General features: G+C 43.2%; 2 protein-coding genes across 4 annotated transcripts in view; one reads left to right on the forward strand and one right to left on the reverse strand.

Annotated features, from left to right (window-relative positions):
• The first annotated feature begins 1501 nt into the window (after nucleotides 1-1501).
• Nucleotides 1502-24575, forward strand: part of hmox1a (heme oxygenase 1a) — a 28236-nt gene continuing 5162 nt past the window's right edge. The window contains exons 1-6 of one of the 3 annotated variants that reach the window (XM_032536575.1): nucleotides 1502-1705; nucleotides 1854-1912; nucleotides 2494-2605; nucleotides 3595-3810; nucleotides 7033-7305; nucleotides 8907-9106. In XM_032536575.1, the coding sequence (XP_032392466.1) occupies nucleotides 1517-1705; nucleotides 1854-1912; nucleotides 2494-2605; nucleotides 3595-3810; nucleotides 7033-7305; nucleotides 8907-9074 (1017 nt within the window). In that variant the 5' untranslated portion in view covers nucleotides 1502-1516 and the 3' untranslated portion in view covers nucleotides 9075-9106. Of the gene's footprint in view, nucleotides 1706-1853; nucleotides 1913-2493; nucleotides 2606-3594; nucleotides 3811-7032; nucleotides 7306-8906; nucleotides 9408-24575 lie in introns of those variants that run through there. The other 2 variants (XM_032536574.1, XM_032536576.1) reach the window with 2 other exon arrangements.
• On the reverse strand, nucleotides 10306-24399 carry mcm5 (minichromosome maintenance complex component 5). Its single transcript, XM_032536547.1, has 16 exons — nucleotides 24050-24399; nucleotides 22508-22634; nucleotides 21208-21336; nucleotides 18677-18849; nucleotides 17580-17732; nucleotides 17308-17477; nucleotides 17012-17183; nucleotides 16343-16454; nucleotides 16104-16247; nucleotides 15933-15998; nucleotides 15108-15284; nucleotides 14831-14943; nucleotides 13947-14075; nucleotides 13512-13654; nucleotides 11944-12071; nucleotides 10306-10471 (listed from the first exon to the last, which is right to left on the reverse strand). The coding sequence occupies exons 1-16, from the start codon at nucleotides 24220-24222 to the stop codon at nucleotides 10370-10372; spliced, it is 2211 nt and encodes a 736-aa protein (XP_032392438.1). The 5' UTR covers nucleotides 24223-24399; the 3' UTR covers nucleotides 10306-10369.

Genomic DNA, 24575 nt, shown 5'->3' on the forward strand with positions numbered 1-24575 from the left:
TAAGTAAGTGTTACCTAGGTACTGTCAGGGCCCTCATACTCTGCTTCTGACTGGCTAGTAGTCCTTACCTAGGTACTGTCAGGGCCCTCATACTCTGCTTCTGACTGGCTAGTAGTCCTTACCTAGGTACTGTCAGGGCCCTCATACTCTGCTTCTGACTGGCTAGTAGTCCTTACCTAGGTACTGTCAGGGCCCTCATACTCTGCTTCTGACTGGCTAGTAGTCCTTACCTAGGTACTGTCAGGGCCCTCATACTCTGCTTCTGACTGGCTAGTAGTCCTTACCTAGCTACTACACGCCCTCATACTCATGCTATGTGCAGTACAACAAAAACATGGTGTTTTTTGAAAATAAAACCACATAAACCTATTCAGGTACAACCTCTAAATACAATTATGAACCTGTAAACAGTCCCCTTCAAACCAAAGTGCGGAGTATGGATTGGTAGCTGGAGAGAGATCACCTCCTGGGCGTTGCCAGGGGCTCTTGAGCAAGGCACAGTACGCCCCCCCCCCCCCCCCCCCCACACACACACACACACACAAACACACACACACACCCCGACATCTCTCCATTTATGCATGAATAGGTCCTGCTCAGGACCATGTGTTTGTGTGTGTGTTTGTGTGTGTGCGTGTGTGTGTGTGTGTGTGTGTGTGTGCGTGTGTGTATTTCAGGCCTGTGTGTAGTGATTACTAACAAAACAGACATAACATTGTAATTTCCCCACTGGGGATCAATAAACAGTATAAATTATAATTATTAATATTGTCTGGATGCCTGCGGGCCTTTTCACAGCCTATTACTCAACACAGTTGCAGGTTATTCTCATTACATAATTCACACTTATCTAATGTTTTACTTACGATTTAAACAAACGATATTGTTGTTACGTGGCTCACATCTTGCTGATAAAAACCTTTTAGTCGCCCTCAGGTGGAGGACGTGGGGCGAGCATGAGGAATGAGCATGCACCTGAAACTGCTTGTTCCCCTGAGTGTTTGTTTAAGATTGGTTTTTACTTGTACTTTGTTTTTTACTATGTTTTTTTCCACTTGCTTAAAACATCTGGATACTTCTACCTCTACTGAGAATACTGCACAGTGGCAGCTCTGGGGGGGGCAAATATTTTCATATACTTTTAACCCCACCTTTATCCCTTTTTTCGGGATAAAGGTGGGGTTTTTCAATATAATCCATGTGCAGTGATAGATATGAGTATTTGTCTTCTACAAACAAACCATATGGAAGGTTTTTGGTCAGTCTTGCATAAAGTACTTGAAAGTAATACTTGAGTAGTACCAGTAGTATTCTCTATTGATTTATTGTGACAATGGTTCGGCCCTCAGACCTTCTTTAAACCAACAATCCACTGAAGTGTATCTGAATTTCCCCTTTTGAGTTGTCTTTAGTCACGGGCTCAACGCCTGGCTGTGAAGGACCTTGAGCTTTTGATTTCTGCCTTATCATGTTTTTCCGATTTTCCCCTCATCATGTTTTAAACATCTGCTCAGTCATGTTTGAGCCTCGGCAGCAGTGTGTTAACTGTAATGTGAGTCAGCAGTCCCACTTCCCCTTGGACTCGGCGGGGCTGTATAAAAGAGGCAGGAGAGCGAGCTGTGGGAACACAGACGAGCTTTTACTCAGCAGACTCAACTCTCACGGGAACAACCAGCGGGACTACAGCTCGTCACAGGTGTGTAAGGTATGTACATTTCATTCTATCTGACCCTTTGTCACTTGTCAGGCTGCTATTGTTAATAAGAACTTGTTCTTAATGACTTAAAAAATGTTAAATGCATTGTTATTCATATTGAAAGTGTTTCATTTAACCATTTAAACTTTCATTACAGTCTGTAGAGACGGAGACCATGAAGAGTGCAAGGAAAAATGACATAGGGGACGTTGGCAGGTGGGACAATTTATTTAAAAAGTACATTTTAATGACACTGAGCTGTTTGATTTTGAAGTGAAATGTTTTTTTTATGCTTTTATACATATGCTCCTTCTGATGCTGGGTCCTTTTTGTGTTCTATTTGAAAAAACGAAAAGAAAAGAAAACTCCTGCACACGCTTAGGACATGCAGAGGGGAGAGTGGGGGGGGGGGGGGGGGGGCTTGTGGCTCGGAGGTGGAGTGGTACTCATAACCACGAGGTTGGCGGTTCAATCCCAGGCTCTTTCAGCTAAATGTCCAAGTGTCCCTGAGCAAGACACAGAACCACAAGTTGCACCCCGGATGCTGCATAAGACAGCTGTCCACTGCTACTAATACTTAGGATGGGTTAAAAAAACAGAAATAACATGTCACTACATTGTACTGTGTGTACATATGTGACTAGTAAGTATCTGTGTGTGTTGGAATTTTCTTTTTTTCCTTCTTTTTGAAATGGATCTTCTGAGGATTTAATTCCCTGCCCCACATTAGGAGACCAAGCAAGTTGTGTGCGTGTCGCCGTCTTCACATCTTGTCTTTTTTGTGTTCTGGCGCTCAGGGATTTATCAGAGCAGCTGAAAGCCGTCACTCAGCACGTCCACGTCCGAGCTGAAAACACACAGCTGATGCTGAGTTACCAGAGGGGACAGATCACCCTGCCACAGTACAAGGTAAACGCGTTCACTGTAACTACCTCATTATTGTCTGTTAACTGTTTCTTGATGTTTAAAATGTCCCAAAAAAGTGGATCTTTATGGTTATGCTTGCTTTTAAAAATTAAAGTGCTCATATTAGGCACATTTTCCGGTTCATACTTGTATTCAGAGGTTATACCAGCACAGGTTTATGTGGTTTAATTAAAAAAAAAACATATTTTTGTTCACTCTGCTGCAGCTCCTCTTTTCACCCTGTGTGTTGAGCTCTCTGTTTTAGCTACAGAGTGAGACATCTCACTTCTGTTCCATCTTTGTAAGGACTACTAGCCAGTCAGAAGCAGAGCATGAGGGCGTACCCTGACAGTATCTAGGTAAGGACTACTAGCCAGTCAGAATCAGAGTAGGAGGGCCCTGACAGTACCTAGGTAAGAACTACTAGCCAGTCAGAATCAGAGTAGGAGGGCCCTGACAGTACCTAGGTAAGGACTACTAGCCAGTCAGAAGCCGAGTATGAGGGCGTGCTATGCTAGCAGCTAGGCGAGCATTATAACGTGTGTTACAAAGTGAGTCACGTTTGTCTCTGAAGTAAAGAATTTGGTCTTTTTCACTTTTTAAAACAATAGCGTGCACTAAAAAGCAAAATAACAGACAAAGGAAAGGGAAAAAAAGCCCAATGTAAAGCATATTATGAGCACTTCAAACTATTTTTTTAAATTTTTTTTAAAAAGGTAGAAAAAAGAAGTACATCTTGATCAAAGCTCCCCCTCCTGTTACAGTTTAGTGAATGGATGAGGTTACTTTTATTTGATATTCTTAGTTTTTTGTTGCTTCAGATGTTTTTGTTGTCGTTGTATTTATCATCTGGGTTATTTTCTTATTTTATTTGTATAGTGCTTGGAATTACTTGTAAAATTGGAGTGAAACAAGCAATATAAAATTGCCTGTTTTGTATTTAAAAGCATTGAATATAATAATACTAATACCAATCTTCCTGCTTCCGCCAGGCCCTGTTGTGCTCCCTCTACATGATCTACAAAGCGCTAGAAGAGGAGATGGACAGGAACTCCTCCCATCCAGCTGTGGCCCCGATATACTTCCCCCAGGAACTGGCCCGTCTGGAAACCTTAGAACAGGACCTGGAGCATTTCCTGGGCTCGGACTGGAGGAAGAAGGTCGTCGTTCCCGCAGCCACACTCCGATATGAACAGAGACTCCGTAAAGTGAGTAGAGAGTCTTTGAAAGCAGCACTTGGGTAAAAGTACAAGCATCTTAACCAGAAAATGACTTTGGTAGAAGTTAACGTCTCTGAACAGGGACATCCTAAAACGCTTAACGTGGTTCAATGTACATAAACAACGACCAATCATCACCATATTTGCCATGGCCATATCTCCTCATGAACACTTAAACCTGTCAAAAAAACTAAACTGAAATCCAAACGATTATAGAAGTTATCTCACGTTGACGTTTTCTTCTTCATTGGTGTCTATGGCGAGGAAAAGGCTCAACGTGGTTTAATGGACCCAAACAATAATAAATGATTACCAAATTTCTCTCTCATGTTGATCTCTATAACCAGTGAAAACTGGCAAAAAATCTAACCCAAAGTCCTATTATTATGGACGTTAGCTGACATTAGGCGTTAAGCTTTTTCCTTACCGCATCCCTTAATGAAGCAGACACGCTTCACGTCAGCTAACGTCCGTAATAACAGGACTGTGGGTTCGATTTTTTGCCAGTTTTCACTGGTTATAAGAAGCGATATTTGAGAGAAATATAGTGATAATTGGTGGTGGTTTAATGAGTAGGCTACATTAAACCACGTTAAGCTTCTTCACGTATTAGACACATCAGACCTCTGCTCAGGTTGAAGGCGGGCCCGAGATGAGAATTTATTACGTCACAAATTTCATCCACCAATAAGAATGACAAGCGGTCATCTGTCCTCCCTAACAGGGGTAACACAGCTGACAGCAGACTCATGCTACTTTTACAGGTGGTCGGCTATTTTCATAAACAAACATTTCAACCTCTCCGTTTTCTAAAATACCATCGTGCACAGCTGTCAGTTTTCAGAGAAGTGTTCATTTACATGTACCCTTATATAGAAAGGCAAGGCAGCTTTATCTGTAGAGCACATTTCAGCAACAGGGCAATTCAAAGTGCTTTACACAGAATCAGTTAAACAGCTAAAACACAAGTATAAACAGTTAAAAGTAAAAACATTAAGACAGATAAAACCCTAATCTAACCCTAACCCTAACCCCCTAACCCTAACCCTAAACCCTAACCCCAACACACTATACCTAACCCTAACCCTAACCCTAAACCCCTAACCCCAACACACTAAACCTAACCCTAACCCCCTAACCCTAACCCTAAACCCCTAACCCTAACCCTAAACCCCTAACCCTAACCCTAAACCCCTAACCCCAACACACTAAACCTAACCCTAACCCCCTAACCCTAACCCTAAACCCCTAACCCTAACCCTAAACCCCTAACCCTAACCTTAACCCTAACCCCCTAACCCCAACACACTAAACCTAACCCTAACCCTAACCCCCTAACCCTAACCTTAACCCTAACCCCCTAACCCCAACACACTAAACCTAACCCTAACCCCCTAACCCTAAACCCCTAACCTTAACCCTAACCCTAACCCTAACCCTAAACCCTTAACTCTAACCCCCTAACTCTAAACCCCTAACCACTAACCCTAACCCCAACCCACTAAACCTAACCCTAACCCCCTAACCCTAACCCATTCACTGCATTCTACCCTAACCTAACCCACTAAACCTAACCCTAACCCCCTAACCTAACCCCTAACCCTACATTACAGTCACACACTGGTACACAAGCATTTTATTGCATAGTCATATCATTTTTTTGAACTATATATTTGAACAAGTGGGCTAATCCTATTTTGAGGAGCCATCATTTAAGTTAACATAACAGTTATATACTGGTACACAAGCATTTATTGCATAGTCATATGTAGAATTAATTTTTTTGAACTTCATAATTTATAAGAAGGCTAATCCTATTTTGAGTAGCTATTATTTAAGTTATTGCTGGGGTGGTCTCGTGTGGGGTCGGTGGGGACCCCCAGGTAAGGAGATGTCTCTGGTTCTTGCTTTAATAGAACCACCTATTGGTGGTACATCGCCATTCTCTTCCAGATCCTAACCCCCCCAACCCTAACCCCCTAACCCTAACCCTAAACCCCTAACCCCTAACCCACTAACCCTAACCCTAAACCCCTTAACCCTAACCCCAACCCACTAACCCTAACCCTAAACCCCTAACCCCAACCCACTAAACCTAACCCTAACCCCAATCCTAACCCTAACCCCCTAACCCACTTGAGACTACCTTCCCACTAATTAGTCCATGTTAGCGCTGCCTTTCGTGATCACCCTCAGTGTCTCTACCCTTCACGACTCTATTTTTAGAGACGATACCTTTCGTCTCCTTGGACTCTTCTTCTCACTAATTAAGCCGATCTAGCGCTGCCTTTATATATATATTAAAGCAGCAAACATACATCAGTCATACAGCACAGAATATAAATTTAAAAGAAATACTAGGATACAATATACATACATACATACATACATACAATGTACAGAGAACAAAAATTTCAATATATACAGGTTGGGAAAACAAAATGTGCAACTGCTTAAATAGTATGTTAAAATGTAAATAATCCAATAATAAAAAAAAAAACTGAATAAAACCCAAATCTGAGTGATTTCACATACTTTAATTCTTTACACATCATGCAGAAACTTTATGTGACAGTTTATCGTTTGTACATTCTGCCTTAAAATCCAGATCTTACTGAGGCTCCATTTACACTGCCATGTTTCGTAACGTTCTGGTGTACTGGGCATGGGCGTGCCGGGGTAAACACGAGGCAGCATGTATACCCAATGCTGGTAGTTGCCAGGGTTGCCACAGTAACGTTAGTGGCTAGTCTCGGAACGAGACGAATGACCGATCCGGCAGCGAAGCGTTGGCGTCAGTTTTTCCAAAAGGTCTCATTTTGCAGCCGTTGAGACTGCAACACAACGCCGCAGATTCCAAACCAAACCGGGTCAGAAGTGATTCCAAACGTCTCCGGTTGAGGGGCTTGGAAACGCCGGAGCATGGGGAATGAGAGGGGGAAGCGCCAGAGGAGGGGGAATGAGAGGGCTGGAAACGCCAGAGCAGGCGGAATGAGAGCGCTGGAAACGCCAGAGCAGGGGGAATGAGAGGGGAAAAAGCGCTGCCTTTCGTGTCTTATTTTCGACACTACACATTCACACTTTTTCTTTAAAGTGTTACCCTTCGAGTCTTTCTTTCTCTGTATAACACAACCTTTATACTTATTCGTGCAGCCCTGACTCAGGGTAGATGTTGTGAAATAACAGCCGGGCGTGTATATATATTTCCAGATCGGCGAGGAGAGCCCAGAGCTGTTGTTGCCCCACGCCTACACTCGCTACCTCGGCGACCTATCGGGCGGTCAAGTGCTGGGGAAGATTACCCAGAAATCTCTGGGGCTGAGCTCCACCGACGGCCTTTCGTTCTTCTCCTTCCCCGGAGTGAGCAGCCCCAACCGCTTCAAGCAGCTGTACAGGAGCCGGATGAACAGCGTGGAGCTGACGGAGGAGCAGAGGGCGGCGCTGCTGCAGGAGGCCGTCGCCGCCTTCGAGCTCAACATCCAGGTGAGGAAGGGAGGAGCACCGGGGCCGCGTGCAATCAATCGCATTTTAATCGTGATTTCTTATCGAAAGTAGTGTTCAGATAATTATCTTAAGTAGATAGATAGATAGATAGATAAGTAGATAGATAGATAGATAGATAGATAGATAGATAGATAGATATTGATCCCAAAAAAAATGGGAAATGATGGTGTTAAAGCAGCAAACATACATCAGTCATACAGCACAGAATATAAATTTAAAAGAAATACTAGGATACAATATACATACATACATACATACAATGTACAGAGAACAAAAATTTCAATATATACAGGTTGGGAAAACAAAATGTGCAACTGCTTAAATAGTAAGTTAAAATGTAAATAATCCAATTGTGCAGGTTGCCCTTAGTGCAGTATTGTGGAGTATCTATCTATCTATCTAAAGTAAAAGTACTAATTCCACACCGTAAACATCCTCTGTTATAAGTAAAAGTACTAATACCACACGGTAAACATCCTCTGTTATAAGTAAAAGTACTAATACCACACCGTAAACATCCTCTGTTATAAGTAAAAGTACTAATACCACACCGTAAACATCCTCTGTTACAAGTAAAAGTACTAATACCACACCGTAAACATCCTCTGTTACAAGTAAAAGTACTAATACCACACCGTAAACATCCTCTGTTACAAGTAAAAGTCCTGCATTGGAAATGTTACTTAAGTAAAAGTATGTACAGTAAGTATTATCAGGGAAATGTAATTTAACCCTTGTGTTGTCTTCCCGTCCTCCATGCACATTTTTCTGAGTCAAAACGTAAATTAAAGCGTTTGTTTCTCTGTCAAATTATTCAACGCGGAACAATCCTCCCAATTTAGAAAGTGTAATTTTAGAAAGTGTAAAAAACGGTTGTGTTTAAACGGTTTTATCATTTCAGCTGGACTTGTAGGCCGTTATACTGTTGTTTAATTTAGCTCATTATAAAAAATCTGATTATATAAACTGTGAGAAAAATCTCAATTTATAAAGTAACTAATGCTGTCAGATGAATGTAGTGCAGTAAAAAGTTCAATATTTCTCTCTGAAATGTAGTGGAGTAGAAGTAGAAAGTGCCATGAAAAGAAAAGACTCAAGTAAAGTACAAGTACCTCAACATTTTGACTTAAGTACAGTACTGGAGTAAATGTAATTAGTTACATTACACTGGTGACTTAATGGAAAAAATAAGCGATGACACACACACTTTGGCGCCTCCCGAAGGCTAAACTCACTCAGCCAACATTTCAATACACTTTTAACTATTTATTTTAAAGGGAATTCAACCGGAAATTATGAGAGTATTAAAGGAAAGGTCAGTTCAAGGTGATTTAACTATTGATTTGTTTCTCTGTTCTTTAAGTTCAAAAAGTGCAACATCTTTCCAAACGTCAATGAGTACTCGTGTTGAATAAAAAGACACTAAACCTTATTAAAAAAATAAAGTTTAGTAACTCCTGACCATGTATATGTAGTGTCCGTTACTAGTAAGAGTCCAGAAGTGACACCGATACTAGGAGGAGAAAAAGAGGAACTGAATCTGTCAACCAGCTGATACATTTTCATGTCTTTTTCTACAGGTTTTTGATGACTTGCAGAAAATGTTGAGCGTCTCATCAGAAACAGCGGATCAATCAGAGGGCAACGTGGTCAAAACTGTGTGGTTTCCATCAAGACCCATCATGCAATTCACCGTGGGATTGTGCGTGGCACTGACCACGATTGGAATGGGAATCTACGCCTTTTAGACTTTACTGATGTCATTTATATGCACACATAGCATGTGGATTATCACTTAATTTATGCAAATCCTTAACCTTTTCCTCCGTTCTTTGGTGAAATAGGATAGATCTGTTGATGTGTGTTTTCATCTGGTTTTGTTTCTCTTTTCTTCTTTCACAACATACAGTTGATTGCTTAAGATCAAATAATCAACAGACATTTTTGTCTCCTCTATAAACTCAAATAACAGCTGGGAAGTGATTCTCCACTTGTCCTTTTTATGAACTTCATTAAACAATCTGTAAACACTGGAAAAAAACTTGACTTTTGTGTTAATAAAAAAAAAAACTGAATAAAACCCAAATCTGAGTGATTTCACATACTTTAATTCTTTACACATCATGCAGAAACTTTATGTGACAGTTTATCGTTTGTATACATTCTGCCTTAAAATCCAGATCTTACTGAGGCTCCATTTACACTGCCATGTTTCGTAACGTTCTGGTGTACTGGGCATGGGCGTGCCGGGGTAAACACGAGGCAGCATGTATACCCAATGCTGGTAGTTGCCAGGGTTGCCACAGTAACGTTAGTGGCTAGTCTCGGGACGAGACGAATGACTGATCCGGCAGCGAAGCGTTGGCGTCAGTTTTTCCAAAAGGTCTCATTTTGCAGCCGTTGAGACTGCAACACAACGCCGCAGATTCCAAACCAAACCGGGTCAGAAGTGATTCCAAACGTCTCCGGTTGAGGGGCTTGGAAACGCCGGAGCATGGGGAATGAGAGGGGGAAGCGCCAGAGGAGGGGGAATGAGAGGGCTGGAAACGCCAGAGCAGGCGGAATGAGAGCGCTGGAAACGCCAGAGCAGGGGGAATGAGAGCGCTGGAAACGCCAGAGCAGGCGGAATGAGAGCGCTGGAAATGCCAGAGCAGGGGGAATGAGAGGGGAAAAAGGCCGGAGCAGGGGGAATGAGAAAGGTAAACGCCAGAGGGGAAACGCCAGAGCAGGGGGAATGAGAAGGGGAAATGCCAGAGGGAAGCGCTGGAGCAGGGGGAATGAGAGGGGGCGAAACGCCGGAGCAGGGGGAATGAGAAGGAAAAGCCAGAGGGGAAGCGCTGGAGCAGGGGGAATGAGAGGGGGAACGCAGCCAAAGATATTTGGTTTTTAAACCAACCCGTAGCGGTGCACTGTAAATGTAGCCTGAGTCGATCCCAACAGTTTCCACGACCGAGGGATTATTCTACAGCTTTTTATCTGCAGATACACAAAAAGCCCCGATAGGCAGAACACGACAAAACTATTTACATCAACAACACGGTCTCTACTTGACTCGGTAGAGCACCTTCCTCTGCATGCGGTGCTGCAGCTCGCCGCGCCGCAACATCAGCTGGAGGACTTTGTAGATGGCGTGCTCCGGATACTTCTGCAAACACGGGAGAATACAGAGATTACCGGCTGTGGCTAGGGATGGGTTAAAATAAAAAATAAAAAACTAACAACGATTTTCAAATTCAAAATCATTTCTTTATTTGAAGGATCCGATATTGACTCACAAACGCCTGAAATGCTCTTTTAAAAGGCTCTGTTTTAAAGCTGGTGTGAAGAGGTTAGCATCATATGAAACTAGACGACCTACGGAATCCATATCACGCTAATAACGCTCCAAATCTAGGCTGAATATTGAAAAAAAAGCACTTTTACACATTTTTTTCCGGTGTCTACGCAACAGTTTCGAGGTCACTTCTCAACACTGAACACACACACACGTAAATAAAATATATTTATTAGAGTAGATATTGAATCAAATAGACCTTAGACCTTAAATGGTAACTACCATTTTTTTCAACCAGGACCCTATTATTTTATGTTTTTTGTGTCTAAGTGACTGATGGGAACAACAATCTTTGACATCGCTCCAGTATTAAGCGAGATCGCTGCAGTTGGCAAGCGCAAAATAAGCTACAATGTTAGTGAATAGGGCATTTTCCATCTTTATTTACCTTCACTAAAATACTCATTTTGCCGCTGACCTGCTCAGATTATTATTCTAAGTCGGTGGATAAAAGAGTCAGCTATATTAAACGTAACATAAAAGCACTCCAGATTCTATCTTCAATGAAAATAAATGTATTGTCGTCTTTGCTGCTTTGTCTTGTTTTAATACACTAAACTGAATTTCATTTCCTACGCAAGTTGCCTTTGAGCTCTGTACTAATTACACCCCCCCCCCCCCCGTTCCTCTCGCCTGAGGCGATACACAACCCTCGATACAAATCTACATATTTCTATGAAGGTAAATATGGTGCAAAATGTGAGAGCACGTAGATGCAATATGAGCACTTGTAGATTATGGTTTGAAAAGCTTGTTAAAATAGTTGAGTGGACTGCCAGCTGAACCAGCGCCCTGAGCAGTTGGGGGTTATTGCCTTGCTCAAGGGCACCTGGCAGTGACAAGGACGTGAAGTGGCATCTCTCCAGCCACCAGTCCACATTCCATACTTTTTGGTCCATACGGGGACTTGAACCAGTGACCCTCCGGTTCCCAACCCAACTCCCTACGGACTGAACTACTGCCAAAACGAATTTGTCCCTGTGGACTTAGTCTGTGGAGCTCTGAGCCAACAGGAGGGGGGGGGGGGGTGAGAACAGATTGTCTTCTACAAGCTCCCAAACCATATTCTACAAGTGCTCACATCGCATCTACGTGCTCTCACATTTTGCACCATATTTACCTTCATATATATTTCTATGTAACATGAATGGGAAATGTCATTATTATCCCCCCCCCCCCCCCCTCCATTCTGGTATTGAATGACCGTACAGGTCACACAATCTTCATCACTAATTAACAGGAACAGCGTGATAAAAGCCCAGCTTTGGTGGTCTCGGGCTGACCTGTTTGGTGAAGTCTTGGACGATGCTGTGCTCCGACACCTGCGAGCCGATGGCGAAGCGTCTCTTCAGCTGCTTCTCAACGCGCGAGATCACTTCCTGGTCTTCCTGGGAGGTGAAGCCCTCCACTCCTAAGAGACAAAACGTGTTTGAAAAAAAAGTGTTAAAAACGTAAAAATCATTGAATTGTTGCACCGTTTCCTAGTTTAAAGCCGTGCCCTGTGGGCATGGACTGCAGCAACACCGTCTGGCTCCAATTGCATTGCAGTCGCATTGCATAACAATTATGCATTTTGAGAAGAAATTTATTTTTATGCAGATATACTGTATGTGATATATGTGATGACAAGATTACGATATCAGGGAGCTGCAAATCTGGCCCCTTGAAAAAGTGCTAAACATGTCTGTATGTTGCATAAAAACTGGTTTTATGATTTGCCAAAGGGCAAAACCCAACGGTAACGATGTGGTTTCTACGCATATGTAAAATAAGGAGCTCCGTTGCATAAGTTTTGATTATTTACAGTTTTTAGTACAATATATGTACATACTGTATATCCAATGCAATTAAGTTTATCCAGCGATATCTTAATTGTAGCCTACTGCTAATGAAGTTTGTAAGTGACCGCGCTATTTTATGTGGTTTCCAAGTTTTTTCCAAGTTGAAAAGCTTTTAAAAGCCGTCCTTAGAAAAAAAAATTAAAAAAAAAAGGTCTGTAGTCTTCTGACGTCAGACCTAATCTCCTTAAACACGCCTTGGCAATCACCAAAGGTCGTAAAATCTGTTTTATGCAACACTGAGGCATATTTAACACATTTTAAACATGGCTGCTTTGGCCTTTGGGCCAAATTTGCAGCGCCTTGACATCTGCATCTTTTCCTCACATTTAAACCTACAGTACCAGTCAAAATGTTTCGACACAGTTTCCCGTTGACTGGAATGAGAAAGTGGGTCCAAACTTCTGACTGGTACGATACATCTGCATCACATGTAATATGGATGCATTTGTTTTAACAAAACAGGAGCATGTAAATACAACGTTTACAAAAACGCTTTACAGTAGTTTATCAGAAGTTACTATACACATATCTCTATGCAGGAAAGATGCGATTTGGCTTCTTCAGAGCTTCTTGTGATGTGTAAACCTTGTTTCTGTCACTCCAACAGCTTTCCAGTAGTTTCTTAGCAGAAGTTCTATTACACATATATCTATGCAGGAAAGATGACCTTAATAAGAAAGGTTTTGGGCCTTTCTAAAAATGTTATTAATGCTTCAACCCAGCCGCCTCACAACACCGCCACTACTTGTCATATATATCGTCATCGATATATATTAACTGGTGCAATAAACACATCGGAAAGACATTTTGTGTGTTAGTTGAAAGGAAATATCAGAATACTGCACTTTAAAATGTAACCGTGGTTCTTTTTTAGAGGTGATTATTATATTCAAATCAGTGTTTCACTTTACAGTGGACAAATTAAAAAAGATAATTTAAAAGATGTCCGATCACTCCAGTCACAGATAAAACACACTGAGAGACACACACACACACAAACCAACACACACCTGAGAGACTGCCCGACAGCGCTGCGTCCAGCGTGGAAACCTGGAAGAGTCGGAGGGCCTCGTCCACCTCTTCCTCTCCGGCCACGGCCTGCAGCTTCATCTTGGCCAGCGACTCGGCGATACGCACGACGGCCTCCAGCTGCCTGAAGGGACACACACGTAAAACCAGTACCAGAGATGAGCACTCACATGTCAGAAAGGTGGGAGTGAAAAAGGTACATGTCCATCACTGACAAGGATCTTATGGTTTTGAATTCAATTAGGTATACACAAGCTTTGAGCTTTTTTTGTCTTATAAAAAAGTGCTAAGAGACAAAAACATACACCCGTTTTCCCCATGCCTAAAGGTACACACACATTTTTTTTGTAATTTTCCGTTTAGTGAACATATTTGTTGCTGCTTGTGTAGATGTGGAAACCAGCGTATTAATGTACCTGACAGTGATGGGGATGGAGGGCCGCTTGTCGCTCTCTCTTTCGTGCTCCCTTGCGCCGCTCCTCATCACCACGTATCGGTTCTTCAGCTTCTCCGCCGCCGCCGCTGACAGCCGCGGGCCGCATTTACTACGAGAAAACATCCAGAGCGAACAGCATTAATGAGTCGAATAAAAGCGCAAATAACTTAAAAGGTCCCATGACATGGAGTTCTTTGGATGCTTTCATATAGACCTTAGTGGTTCCTAATACTGTAACTTAAGTCTCTTTTATATAGACCTTAGTGGTCCCCTAATACTGTATCTGAAGTCTCTTTTATATAGACCTTAGTGGTCCCCTAATACTGTATCTGAAGTCTCATTTATATAGACCTTAGTGGTCCCCTAATACTGTGTCTGAAGTCTCTTTTATATATACCTTAGTGGTCCCCCAATACTGTATCTGAAGTCTCTTTTATATAGACCTTAGTGGTCCCCTAATACTGTATCTGAAGTCTCTTTTATATAGACCTTAGTGGCCCCTAATACTGGATCTGAAGTTTTTAATATTAAGTGCCACTATGCTTGTTGAAAGCCATGATATCTCTCTTATGGGTAGTCAAAATTCTCTGGGTGGACAGAGCAGAGAAAGGGGAGGTAATCTTGCCCCTTATGAGGTCATAAGGAGCAAGATTCCAGATCGGCCCGTCTGAGCTTTCACTTTCTCAAAGGCAGAGCAGGATACCCAGGGCTCGGTTTAGACCTGGGGGGCCATAGGCAGGCTGGGGGAACTCATATTCATGTTCTTAAACCTCATGAAGTGAATTTTTCATGCCATGGGACCTTTAACAGTGAGAACATCTAGCCTTTTGTGTAGTCAGGAATACAAGTTTAGACGAGACTCACGTTCTGGCGTAGGCGATGTATTTCTTGAAGGTGGCCAGTGGAATCTCGCCCTCGACCCCTTCGGTCTGCGTCCGAGCGCTCAGGTGAACATTCATCACGTGGCGAGCCAGCGTCTGCAGACAAACAGGAGGGTTAAAAGAGCGTTAATGTTGCCGCAGTCTGTCTCCGCAGGGGACATCCAGACAGCCTAGCTAGACTATCTGTCCATCCTGCGGTCTGGCGATGCGAGACGTACGTCGCCGCGGCTCGCAGGGATTTAAAGCAGCAAACCTCTCACCATGTCTCTCTGATGGTCGTGGTGGTCTTTGATGATGAAGATCATGTCGAAACGGGACAAGATGGTGGGCATGAAGTCGATGTTGTCCTCCCCCTTGGTGTCGTCCCAGCGGCCAAACACGGAGTTAGCCGCCGCCAGCACCGAGCAGCGAGAGTTCAGGGTGGTGGTGATGCCGGCCTGCGGGGAGTCATGGGGTTAGTTTGCTCCGTTTCCTTCCCGGTACGTTAATAAAAAAGGGATAGTCCTGATGTTTTTAAGTGTGCTTGTTCAGAAATTACATCATTTTACTGTAATGCAGCCTTTAAAAACATATCCAACATTTACAAAAGATATCTAGCCTAATATATTGATGTTGATATAACATCGATATATTTCCCAGCCCTAAACATAAAAATCTGTAAGTGTACGCTACGGTATGTTTAGAATATTTGCACCGCTTTACGACGGGGAGCCATGAGACTCCGTTGACAAAAACAAAAAGGGAGAGCGCAGAGATGATGGATTCAGTTCCCCGTCGTAAAGGGATTTCCACACGGGGAGCAACACTCTGCCCGCGCAGTCGCGGTGATCTGGTGGTCTACCACGCTCCTCACGTGAAGGACGCTCCGCAGTCAAACGCCAGGCGATCACCGCGTGTACCAAACATCCCTAATGAACTTTAATCCCTAGCGACGTCACGGCGCTTGTGTAGGTAAACGTTCAACACAATCTGCAGCGGCCGCGTGACGAGCACGAACGCGACACCGACTACGGAGAAGTGCCTCGAACAACCACACTGCAAAACATTCCCTAACCCTCTCTTCAAAAAGGCCATTGTGTGGTTACCTTGGCGATGGAGATGGTCTGCTGCTCCATGGCTTCGTGGATGGCCACTCTGTCGTCCTCTCTCATCTGGAAAACAAAAAGTGGTTTCGTCTTTAATCCCGGGACACAAACTAAGTTAAAGTTCCTCGTGCTGTTACACCAGATTCTTCTTTTTTTTTTTTTTTTTTTTACCTTGTCAAACTCATCGATGCACACGACCCCGCCGTCGGCCAGCACCATGGCCCCCCCCTCCATGATGAAGCCGCGAGTGTTGGGGTCCCTGAGCACGGAGGCGGTGAGGCCGGCCGCACTGCTGCCTTTCCCCGAGGTGTAAACCTGACAGGACACGGGAAACAATGAGCGTCGGCGGGCCAACCGGCATGAGAGCAGACCACTGCAGGAGGAAGCGGCGCCGGCGAGCGGATACCTACCCCGATAGGCGAGCATCTCTCCACAAACTTGAGCAGCTGAGACTTGGCTGTGCCGGGATCTCCGAGCATCAGCAGGTTGATGTCGCCCCTACGAGTGAGACCGTCGGGCAGCCTGGAAACGGACAGGAAGCAAAAGAAAAAGGAGGTGACACCTGCGACATGGCGGTCTGACGACGCATCATCTCCATAGCGACAACTCCGAGTACTTCCGTTCTAACTTTCAGGTTTTTTTTGTAGTTGGATATCATTTGTGGCGTCTTAAAATATGAACAAGGGTAGAGATCGTGAGATACTTGCATGTCTAGTAGAGATGACGCGGCAAAAATAAACACTTTCTCTGCATTTATACGATTTTTTTTTAAATACTCATTCATCAGAATCATTTAAATTATTCAAATAAATTATTCTGATAAATGAAGATTTAAAAAAAACAAAAAAAAAACGACTGTCAACCATGTTATGAGTGTTGCATAGTCTGACCACCAGAGGACGCTCTACAACATCCCCTCTTGCGTTGTGAATCCAGTCTCTAGAGACCGGACCAGCGCTGCTGTGGAGCCGGTTCAGACCGCGAAAACATATCCCTGCACCGCTCTAAAACAGTTAATTGAAGTGGGCCCTATGAAGAAGGTTTCCACCCGACTGTGCTGATCTGAAAGGCGGCCTCACCTCTTCCTTGAACCCCCAAACAGCAGACAGGTGATGGCCTTCTTCAGGTCCTCGCTGCCGTAGATGGAGGGAGCGACGGAGCGGGCCAGAGAGCCGTAGACGTTGGGAGAAGCAGCCAGCGCTCGCAGCTCCTCCTCCTCCAGCGGGGACACGGAGCCGGTAGCACCACGACCTGGGAAAGCAACAAGTCCTTCATTTATTTCCCAAAACACAGAGACCTTCGCCATCCTAATGTCCAGAGACGGTGAGATCCACAGTTTTCACAGTGAAAGCAGAATCCTGAAGTCCCTCTTTACCTGCGCCCTCGGTGTCCACCTGGATGCCAACCACTCGCAGGTAGGACGCACGAATGCCCACGCCGGCACTTTTCTCATTGCCTCTGGCCTTCGTGGCCGCCATCTTTTTGATGGAGTAGATGCCCATGATGGTCACTCTGTTGCCCGGGACAACACGGTCACACAGATACCTGGAGGAGGAGGAGGAGGGAGGAGGAGAGGGAATTGGTTTGAGCCGACAATCCCACAGACCAGATGAATTCAAAGCGGTAGCTCGGGGGGGGGCTGCTTACCGGTCGCAGTAGAGCTGCAGGTGGCGGGGCATCTCTCCGTGAGGAACCGCGTCCGGAGACTCCTGCAGGCGGAGGGTCTGGAAGTCGACGCAAACGCAGCGGTCTGGGATGATGAAGTAGGGGTCCACAGGACACTTCGCGCCGGCATTCTCACTGAGAAAAAAGAGAAAAAAAAAAGATGTTTGACGGATGGGGGGAATAACAATTAAACCAGGGACACAAATATCCTTTAACTCTTAGAGAATGAACCTGTGGAAGGTCGGTGCTTACATGATCCTGTCTAACATCAATAGATACGTTACGGCTAGAGCATTCCATCTTTTTGCAGCAGAAAGCTAAGGCTCATGTCTTCTGCGTCATTGCGTTGCCGATTTACACTCGAGATGAAGTAAGGGTTGTCACGAACCACTTTAGCCTATTAGGTGCTCTAAGCGATGTTGGGTGACGTCACTTATTGTCAAACAAAATGGAGACTAGCTATTTATAATGACATGATTCTAAAAACAATATTTAAAAAATAAAAAACAGACTATACCAGTTGAATAGTTTGTCCACCAGAGGGCGCTCTACAACGTCCATGTTGGCAACACTGACTTCTTTTTTATGTGTTTTTGTTCACAGGACTTTAAGTTTCATATCTTAAGTTTGTATTTTTATACATTTTATTTATCAGACCTTTAATATATTTTAACGTTCCTCTGTGACAATAAAACAAATGATTGTCTTATTTTAGTGAGAACTCAAATAACGAATGTTAGGGAAACCTGTTTGTTCTGTAATGCGTTTCTGGATTTCTTTTTAAATATATATTGGTCGAGATCAAGGCATATCGTATTTTTAAATAACTAAATATTCGTATCAGTATTGGCCTTCAAACTTTTTATCGATCGGGCTTCACCGCTCTACCAGGCGAGCTACCCAGGCACCATTCTATCGCAGATGAAACGGACCTTGACTCAACCTTTTAGCCCAGGTTGTACTGATTTTAAGGAGGAAGCACTTGAAGATGTTCAGAGATGACTCTCAACAGGCAAAAGTAGCATCGGCGGCGCTGGCCGGAAGAGGAGGGACTGCCGTGCATCGGCGGCCGTACTCACCTGTTGCACTTGCGCGGCAGAGCGTAGCCCTGCAGGCCCGGGGGCAGAGGGATGTTGTTGATGATGCCGCGACAGCCGCGACACTGCAGACACACCTTGGTGGCCTTGGCCCTCACCGCCGTGGCCGAGATGATGATGCCGTGCACCTTCACCATACGAGACACCTGCTCGGACTACAAAAGGACACAAAATTACGCCAAAAATAAATAAATAAGTGAGACAGTGATAACTATGGAAAATATAATTCCCTTTTTTCTATTAAAATGTGCATGTATATGCGGTTATTTACAAGGTACCCCAACTTAAAAGGTCCCATGACATGGTGCTCTTTGGATGCTTTTATATAGACCTTAGTGGTCCCTAATACTGTATCTGAAGTCTCTTTTATATAGACCTTAGTGGTCCCTAATACTGTATCTGAAGTCTCTTTTATATAGACCTTAGTGGTCCCTAATACTGTATCTGAAGTCTCTTTTATATAGACCTTAGTGGTCCCTAATACTGTATCTGAAGTCTCTTTTATATAGACCTTAGTGGTCCCTAATACTGTATCTGAAGTCTCTTTTATATAGACCTTAGTGGTCCCTAATACTGTATCTGAAGTCTTTTATATAGACCTTAGTGGTCCTAATACTGTATCTGAAGTCTCTTTATATAGACCTAGTGGTCCCTAATACTGTATCTGAAGTCTCTTTTATATAGACCTTAGTGGTCCCTAATACTGTATCTGAAGTCTCTTTTATATAGACCTTAGTGGTCCCTAATACTGTATCTGAAGTCTCTTTTATATAGACCTTAGTGGTCCCTAATACTGTATCTGAAGTCTCTTTTATATGACCTTAGTGGTCCCTAATACTGATCTGAAGTCTCTTTTATATAGATCTTAGTGGTCCCCTAATACTGTATCTGAATCTCTTTAATATAGCCCTTAGTGGCCCCTAACACTGTATCTGAAGTCTCTTATATAGACCGTAGTGGTCCCCTAATACTGTATCTGAAGTCTCTTTTATGTAGACCTTAGTGGTCCCCTAATACTGGATCTGAAGTCTCTTTTATTTAGACCTTAGTGGTCCCTAATACTGTATCTGAAGTCTCTTTTATATAGACCTTAGTGGTCCCCTAATACTGTATCTGAAGTCTCTTTTATATAGACCTTAGTGGTCCCTAATACTGTATCTGAAGTCTCTTTTATATAGACCTTAGTGGTCCCTAATACTGTATCTGAAGTCTCTTTTATATAGACCTTAGTGGTCCCTAATACTGTATCTGAAGTCTCTTTTATATAGATCTTAGTGGTCCCCTAATACTGTATCTGAAGTCTCTTTAATATAGACCTTAGTGGCCCCTAACACTGTATCTGAAGTCTCTTATATAGACCGTAGTGGTCCCCTAATACTGTATCTGAAGTCTCTTTTATGTAGACCTTAGTGGTCCCCTAATACTGGATCTGAAGTCTCTTTTATTTAGACCTTAGTGGTCCCTAATACTGTATCTGAAGTCTCTTTTATATAGACCTTAGTGGTCCCCTAATACTGTATCTGAAGTCTCTTTTATATAGACCTTAGTGGTCCCCTAATACTGTATCTGACAGTCTCTTTTATATAGACCTTTGTGGTCCCCTAATACTGTATCTGAAGTCTCTTTATATAGACCTTAGTGGTCCCTAATACTGTATCTGAAGTCTCTTTTATATAGACCTTAGTCGTCCCCTAATACTGTATCTGAAGTCTCTTTTATATAGACCTTAGTGGTCCCTAATACTGTATCTGAAGTCTCTTTTATATAGACCTTAGTGGTCCCTAATACTGTATCTGAAGTCTCTTTTATATAGACCTTAGTGGTCCCTAATACTGTATCTGAAGTCTCTTTTATATAGACCTTAGTGGTCCCTAATACTGTATCTGAAGTCTCTTTTATATAGACCTCAGTGGTCCCTAATACTGTATCTGAAGTCTCTTTTATATAGACCTTAGTGGTCCCCTAATACTGTATCTGAAGTCTCCTTTATATAGACCTTAGTGGTCCCCTAATACTGTATCTGAAGTCTCTTTTATATAGACCTTAGTGGTCCCCTAATACTGTATCTGAAGTCTCTTTTATATAGACCTTAGTGGTCCCTAATACTGTATCTGAAGTCTCTTTTATATAGACCTTAGTGGTCCCCTAATACTGTATCTGAAGTCTCCTTATATAGACCTTAGTGGTCCCCTAATACTGTATCTGAAGTCTCTTTTATATAGACCTTAGTGGTCCCCTAATACTGTATCTGAAGTCTCTTTTATATAGACCTTAGTGGTCCCTAATACTGTGTCTGAAGTCTCTTTATATAGACCTTAGTGGCCCCTAATACTGTGTCTGAAGTCTCTTTTATATAGACCTTAGTGGTCCCCTAATACTGTATCTGAAGTCTCTTTCCTAAAATCCAGCCTTGGTGCAGAATTCCAGCCACTAGAGCCAGTCCCACAATGAGCTTTTCCTTAGTATGTGCCATTTTTGGGGGTGAGGGGGGGGACAAAGAGGTATGCGGGTACCTTAAGTCCACGGATGGAAGCGTGATGTGCGTCGCTCTTCAACATGACCTGGATGTCCTGGACCGTCTCGTCCCCTGCGGGCCGGGGCCGGGTCACCTCGTCGGCGACCTCCTTGGCCGCTTCCTCCAGCTGGGAATCAGACCACACTGTCATGGGGGAGTCGCCATGGCAACTCAGGCTGCGAGACACAAATCTGAACCGTTTTCAAATACCTTCTATTTCAGAAATGTGGTTCTCGTTCAACCAAGCTGTCAAAACCCAATAACGTGGATGGCTCCACACAGCGCTCGTCATAAGTAACATCAATGTCCAGTTGACGACTTTTATTGAGTTTTGGTGTTTTGTTTGATTTAAAAAGCATTTACAGAAAAAGGAAAACAGTTGAAAAAAGTGACAAAGATGTTAGGAAAAGCAAACAATGTTAACCCTCGTGTCGTCTTCACCTCCGGGACCCTCATGGTCCCTCGGGTCAAACTGACCCGGGACGTATTTGGGGTTTTAAAAACAATTCTGAAAAAGATTTTTACTTCATAATCTATTAACAAATGTCTTTATCTCAGTTTCCAACAGCTGAGATAACATCTATGTTTAGGGAATGCATCAGTCTCTACTAGCACACTATTAAACATGGAAGTGGGGTTTGTTGTTTGTCATAAGGTTATAATTCATGTTAAAAATCCACTATGGAAACAACATAAGTGTCATATCCAGAATAATGTTCTGAGTCAGGAATACATGTTTATCTCAGGAAATAAGGAAAGGACGCTGATAGAAGGTGTAAAAAAAAATGGAACTTGGACCATTTTTATCTTGTAAAAATTTGAAATGGGTCAACTATTAGACAGCACAACAAGCACTTCAAACGTACATTTTTTTTTAATTTTATTTTTATATTGTATTGATGTATACTATTGTAGTGCATTTGTGATATTGTATTTATTCTCTAGTTTTTAATGGGTAAGATGGCGAGTGCGAGCACTGTTATTTCCATTTCTTTGGATGAAATAAACTTGACTTTGACCCGAATACCATACGAGGGTTAAAAAAAAAAAAAAAGCCCAGGAGAAACAAAACCATCAGGACAAGTGACAAAAATGTGGGAAACGGTGACAAAGACATCGGGGGAGGGGGAGCAACTTGTCAGAAACCAGCCCCAAAACATTGAAAAATACTTTTCATTTTACATTTTTTGACCCAGAAAAACAAGAAAAAAGAAGCTGCACTGGCCGACTGGAAGGCAACAGGGTTTTAGGATTTGGGGGAAAGGTTGGGGTCCACGTGGCACCGGTTATTGACTCACCAGCGGCAGGTTGTCCGACGGCACCTTGTAGAGACAGTCGGACAGGTCCTCGTCGAAGCTGGCCAGGTCCTCCATCTCCACCTCCACCCAGTACTCCCCCAGGGTGTAGTGCCTCTTCAGATCATCCCTGGGTCAAAGAGAAAGAGGGAAAGCACATGAGTGACGTGGTAATAAAAGGAACTAATGCTCTCAGAACCAATAGTATCTCATTTATATTGATATTCGGAGCTGTGTGACTGATTTTGATTCTACAGAACTTCTACCGTTGTACAATTGAGAGTATACTGACAGGTAACATCGGTGTGTGGTTCGGTTCGGCTACTTCACATGATCGTAATCTTCTGACAAAGGTGGTCAAAACTGCGTCTAAAATCATCGGCGTTCCACTTGAACCGTTGCAACATATTTACTGGAAACGTAGTACTAAGAAGGCACGTAGTATTATGCAGGATTCTAGTCATCCTGCGTACAACCTCTTCTCCCCCCTTCCATCAGGGAGACGTTTGCAGAGTATCCAAACGCGTACATCACGTTGTAGGGATAGTTTTTATCCTCAGGTAATAAGGTTACTGAATGAGGGCACAGCAGGTAGGAGGGCTGGGGTCTGGATTTAGTCACTTAGCCACTGTTTATTGTGGTGGTTTAATGGTTTTATATTATTATTATTATTGTTATTATAACGGTTACTGTTGACTGGTGCTGAGAGAGTGCAATAAGGCATATTGTATTTCATTAATGTGGTACGCTGTACTAAGGTGCATATGACAATAAACTTGAACTTGATGCTTTAACACTATAATTTCCCATTTTATTGGGATCTATCTATCTATCTATCTATCTATCTATCTATCGTTTAATGAAACACACCTGCCAATGAAGCTACTTTAATTGACCGGCTATTGTAAGTACAGGTACACTGATTTACTGCTGCACTAATTTAAAATGGAAGACCCCAAGAACATGGAGAGAATTGAATAGTACGACTGAGCTCCAGAAATGCTGAATCGTGCATCGATTAGTCGACTAATCGATTAGTCGATCAACATAAAAAAAATCATAGCCAACTATTTTGAATAATCCATTAAACGTTGATGTAATTTTTAATGCAAGACAGGCAGAAAATTATATTTTTTTAGCCTCCGAATCTGAGTTTGGGACAACTAAAAGACATTTAAAGACATCATCTTGGACTTTGACAGACTGGGGAGGACATTTTTCTACCCACAATGCAACTCAGTAACTTCCCACTGTATTAGCACACGTTCTTGGTATTTTTTTTCCAAGTCACACGCCCAAACTGAGATAACTTTGACATTTTTTCAGACTTAAAAATAAAGAAGCGCCTCCAGATTCACTTAATAAAAACAGTTTTCACAGGATGAGTAGTTACATCTCATGATGTCGAAACTTCACATGTAAACTGGGTTGAATGTTCCTTTAATATAGGTGCGTGCTTCATGACGTTTATACACCAAATCCTTATGATTCACCCCCCTCTTACAACTTTAATCACCTTAACCCAGTCTTCTGTTACTACCCCACCTGTATTTATACGTGAAGCCGGTGCGGTCGGTCCCCACTCGGAACTGGCGGAGGAACTCGCGGAACCGTTTCTTGATCTGGATCCTCTTATGTCCGCCTTGGTCCACGCCGGGTCCCTCTCCGCCTCCGAAGCTGTCGCTGAAGTACACTCCCGGGTCGTCGAAGCCGGACATGCTGAGTCCACCAGGTCGCAGAACCACACGGCGCGAGGGAAAGCTGAAGCCGTGGACTGGTTTCTCTTAATTTTGAAGAAAAACACGCTGGATGTGAAGAGACAGAGACAAAGCTGCTCAGAGAGTCTGTTCCGCGGCAAAAACGGATCTGCTTCCTGTCTGTTTTCCCGCGACTCGCTTCTCGCAACGCCCCCGTTCTGGGCTCTGATTGGCTGGAAGCCGGCACCGCCTGCTGCTATTGGTCAGAGTGGCTTTGCGGAGGCGTGTCTTCAGGATACAGGCGGAGTTTGTGAGGACTGGTGGCGCGAAAAAGGACAACAGCAGGAGGAGGCATAGACAGTTAAAGAAAAGGA

The sequence above is a fragment of the Etheostoma spectabile genome, chromosome 15 (genome assembly GCF_008692095.1).
Source record: "Etheostoma spectabile isolate EspeVRDwgs_2016 chromosome 15, UIUC_Espe_1.0, whole genome shotgun sequence".
NCBI lineage: Eukaryota > Metazoa > Chordata > Actinopteri > Perciformes > Percidae > Etheostoma > Etheostoma spectabile.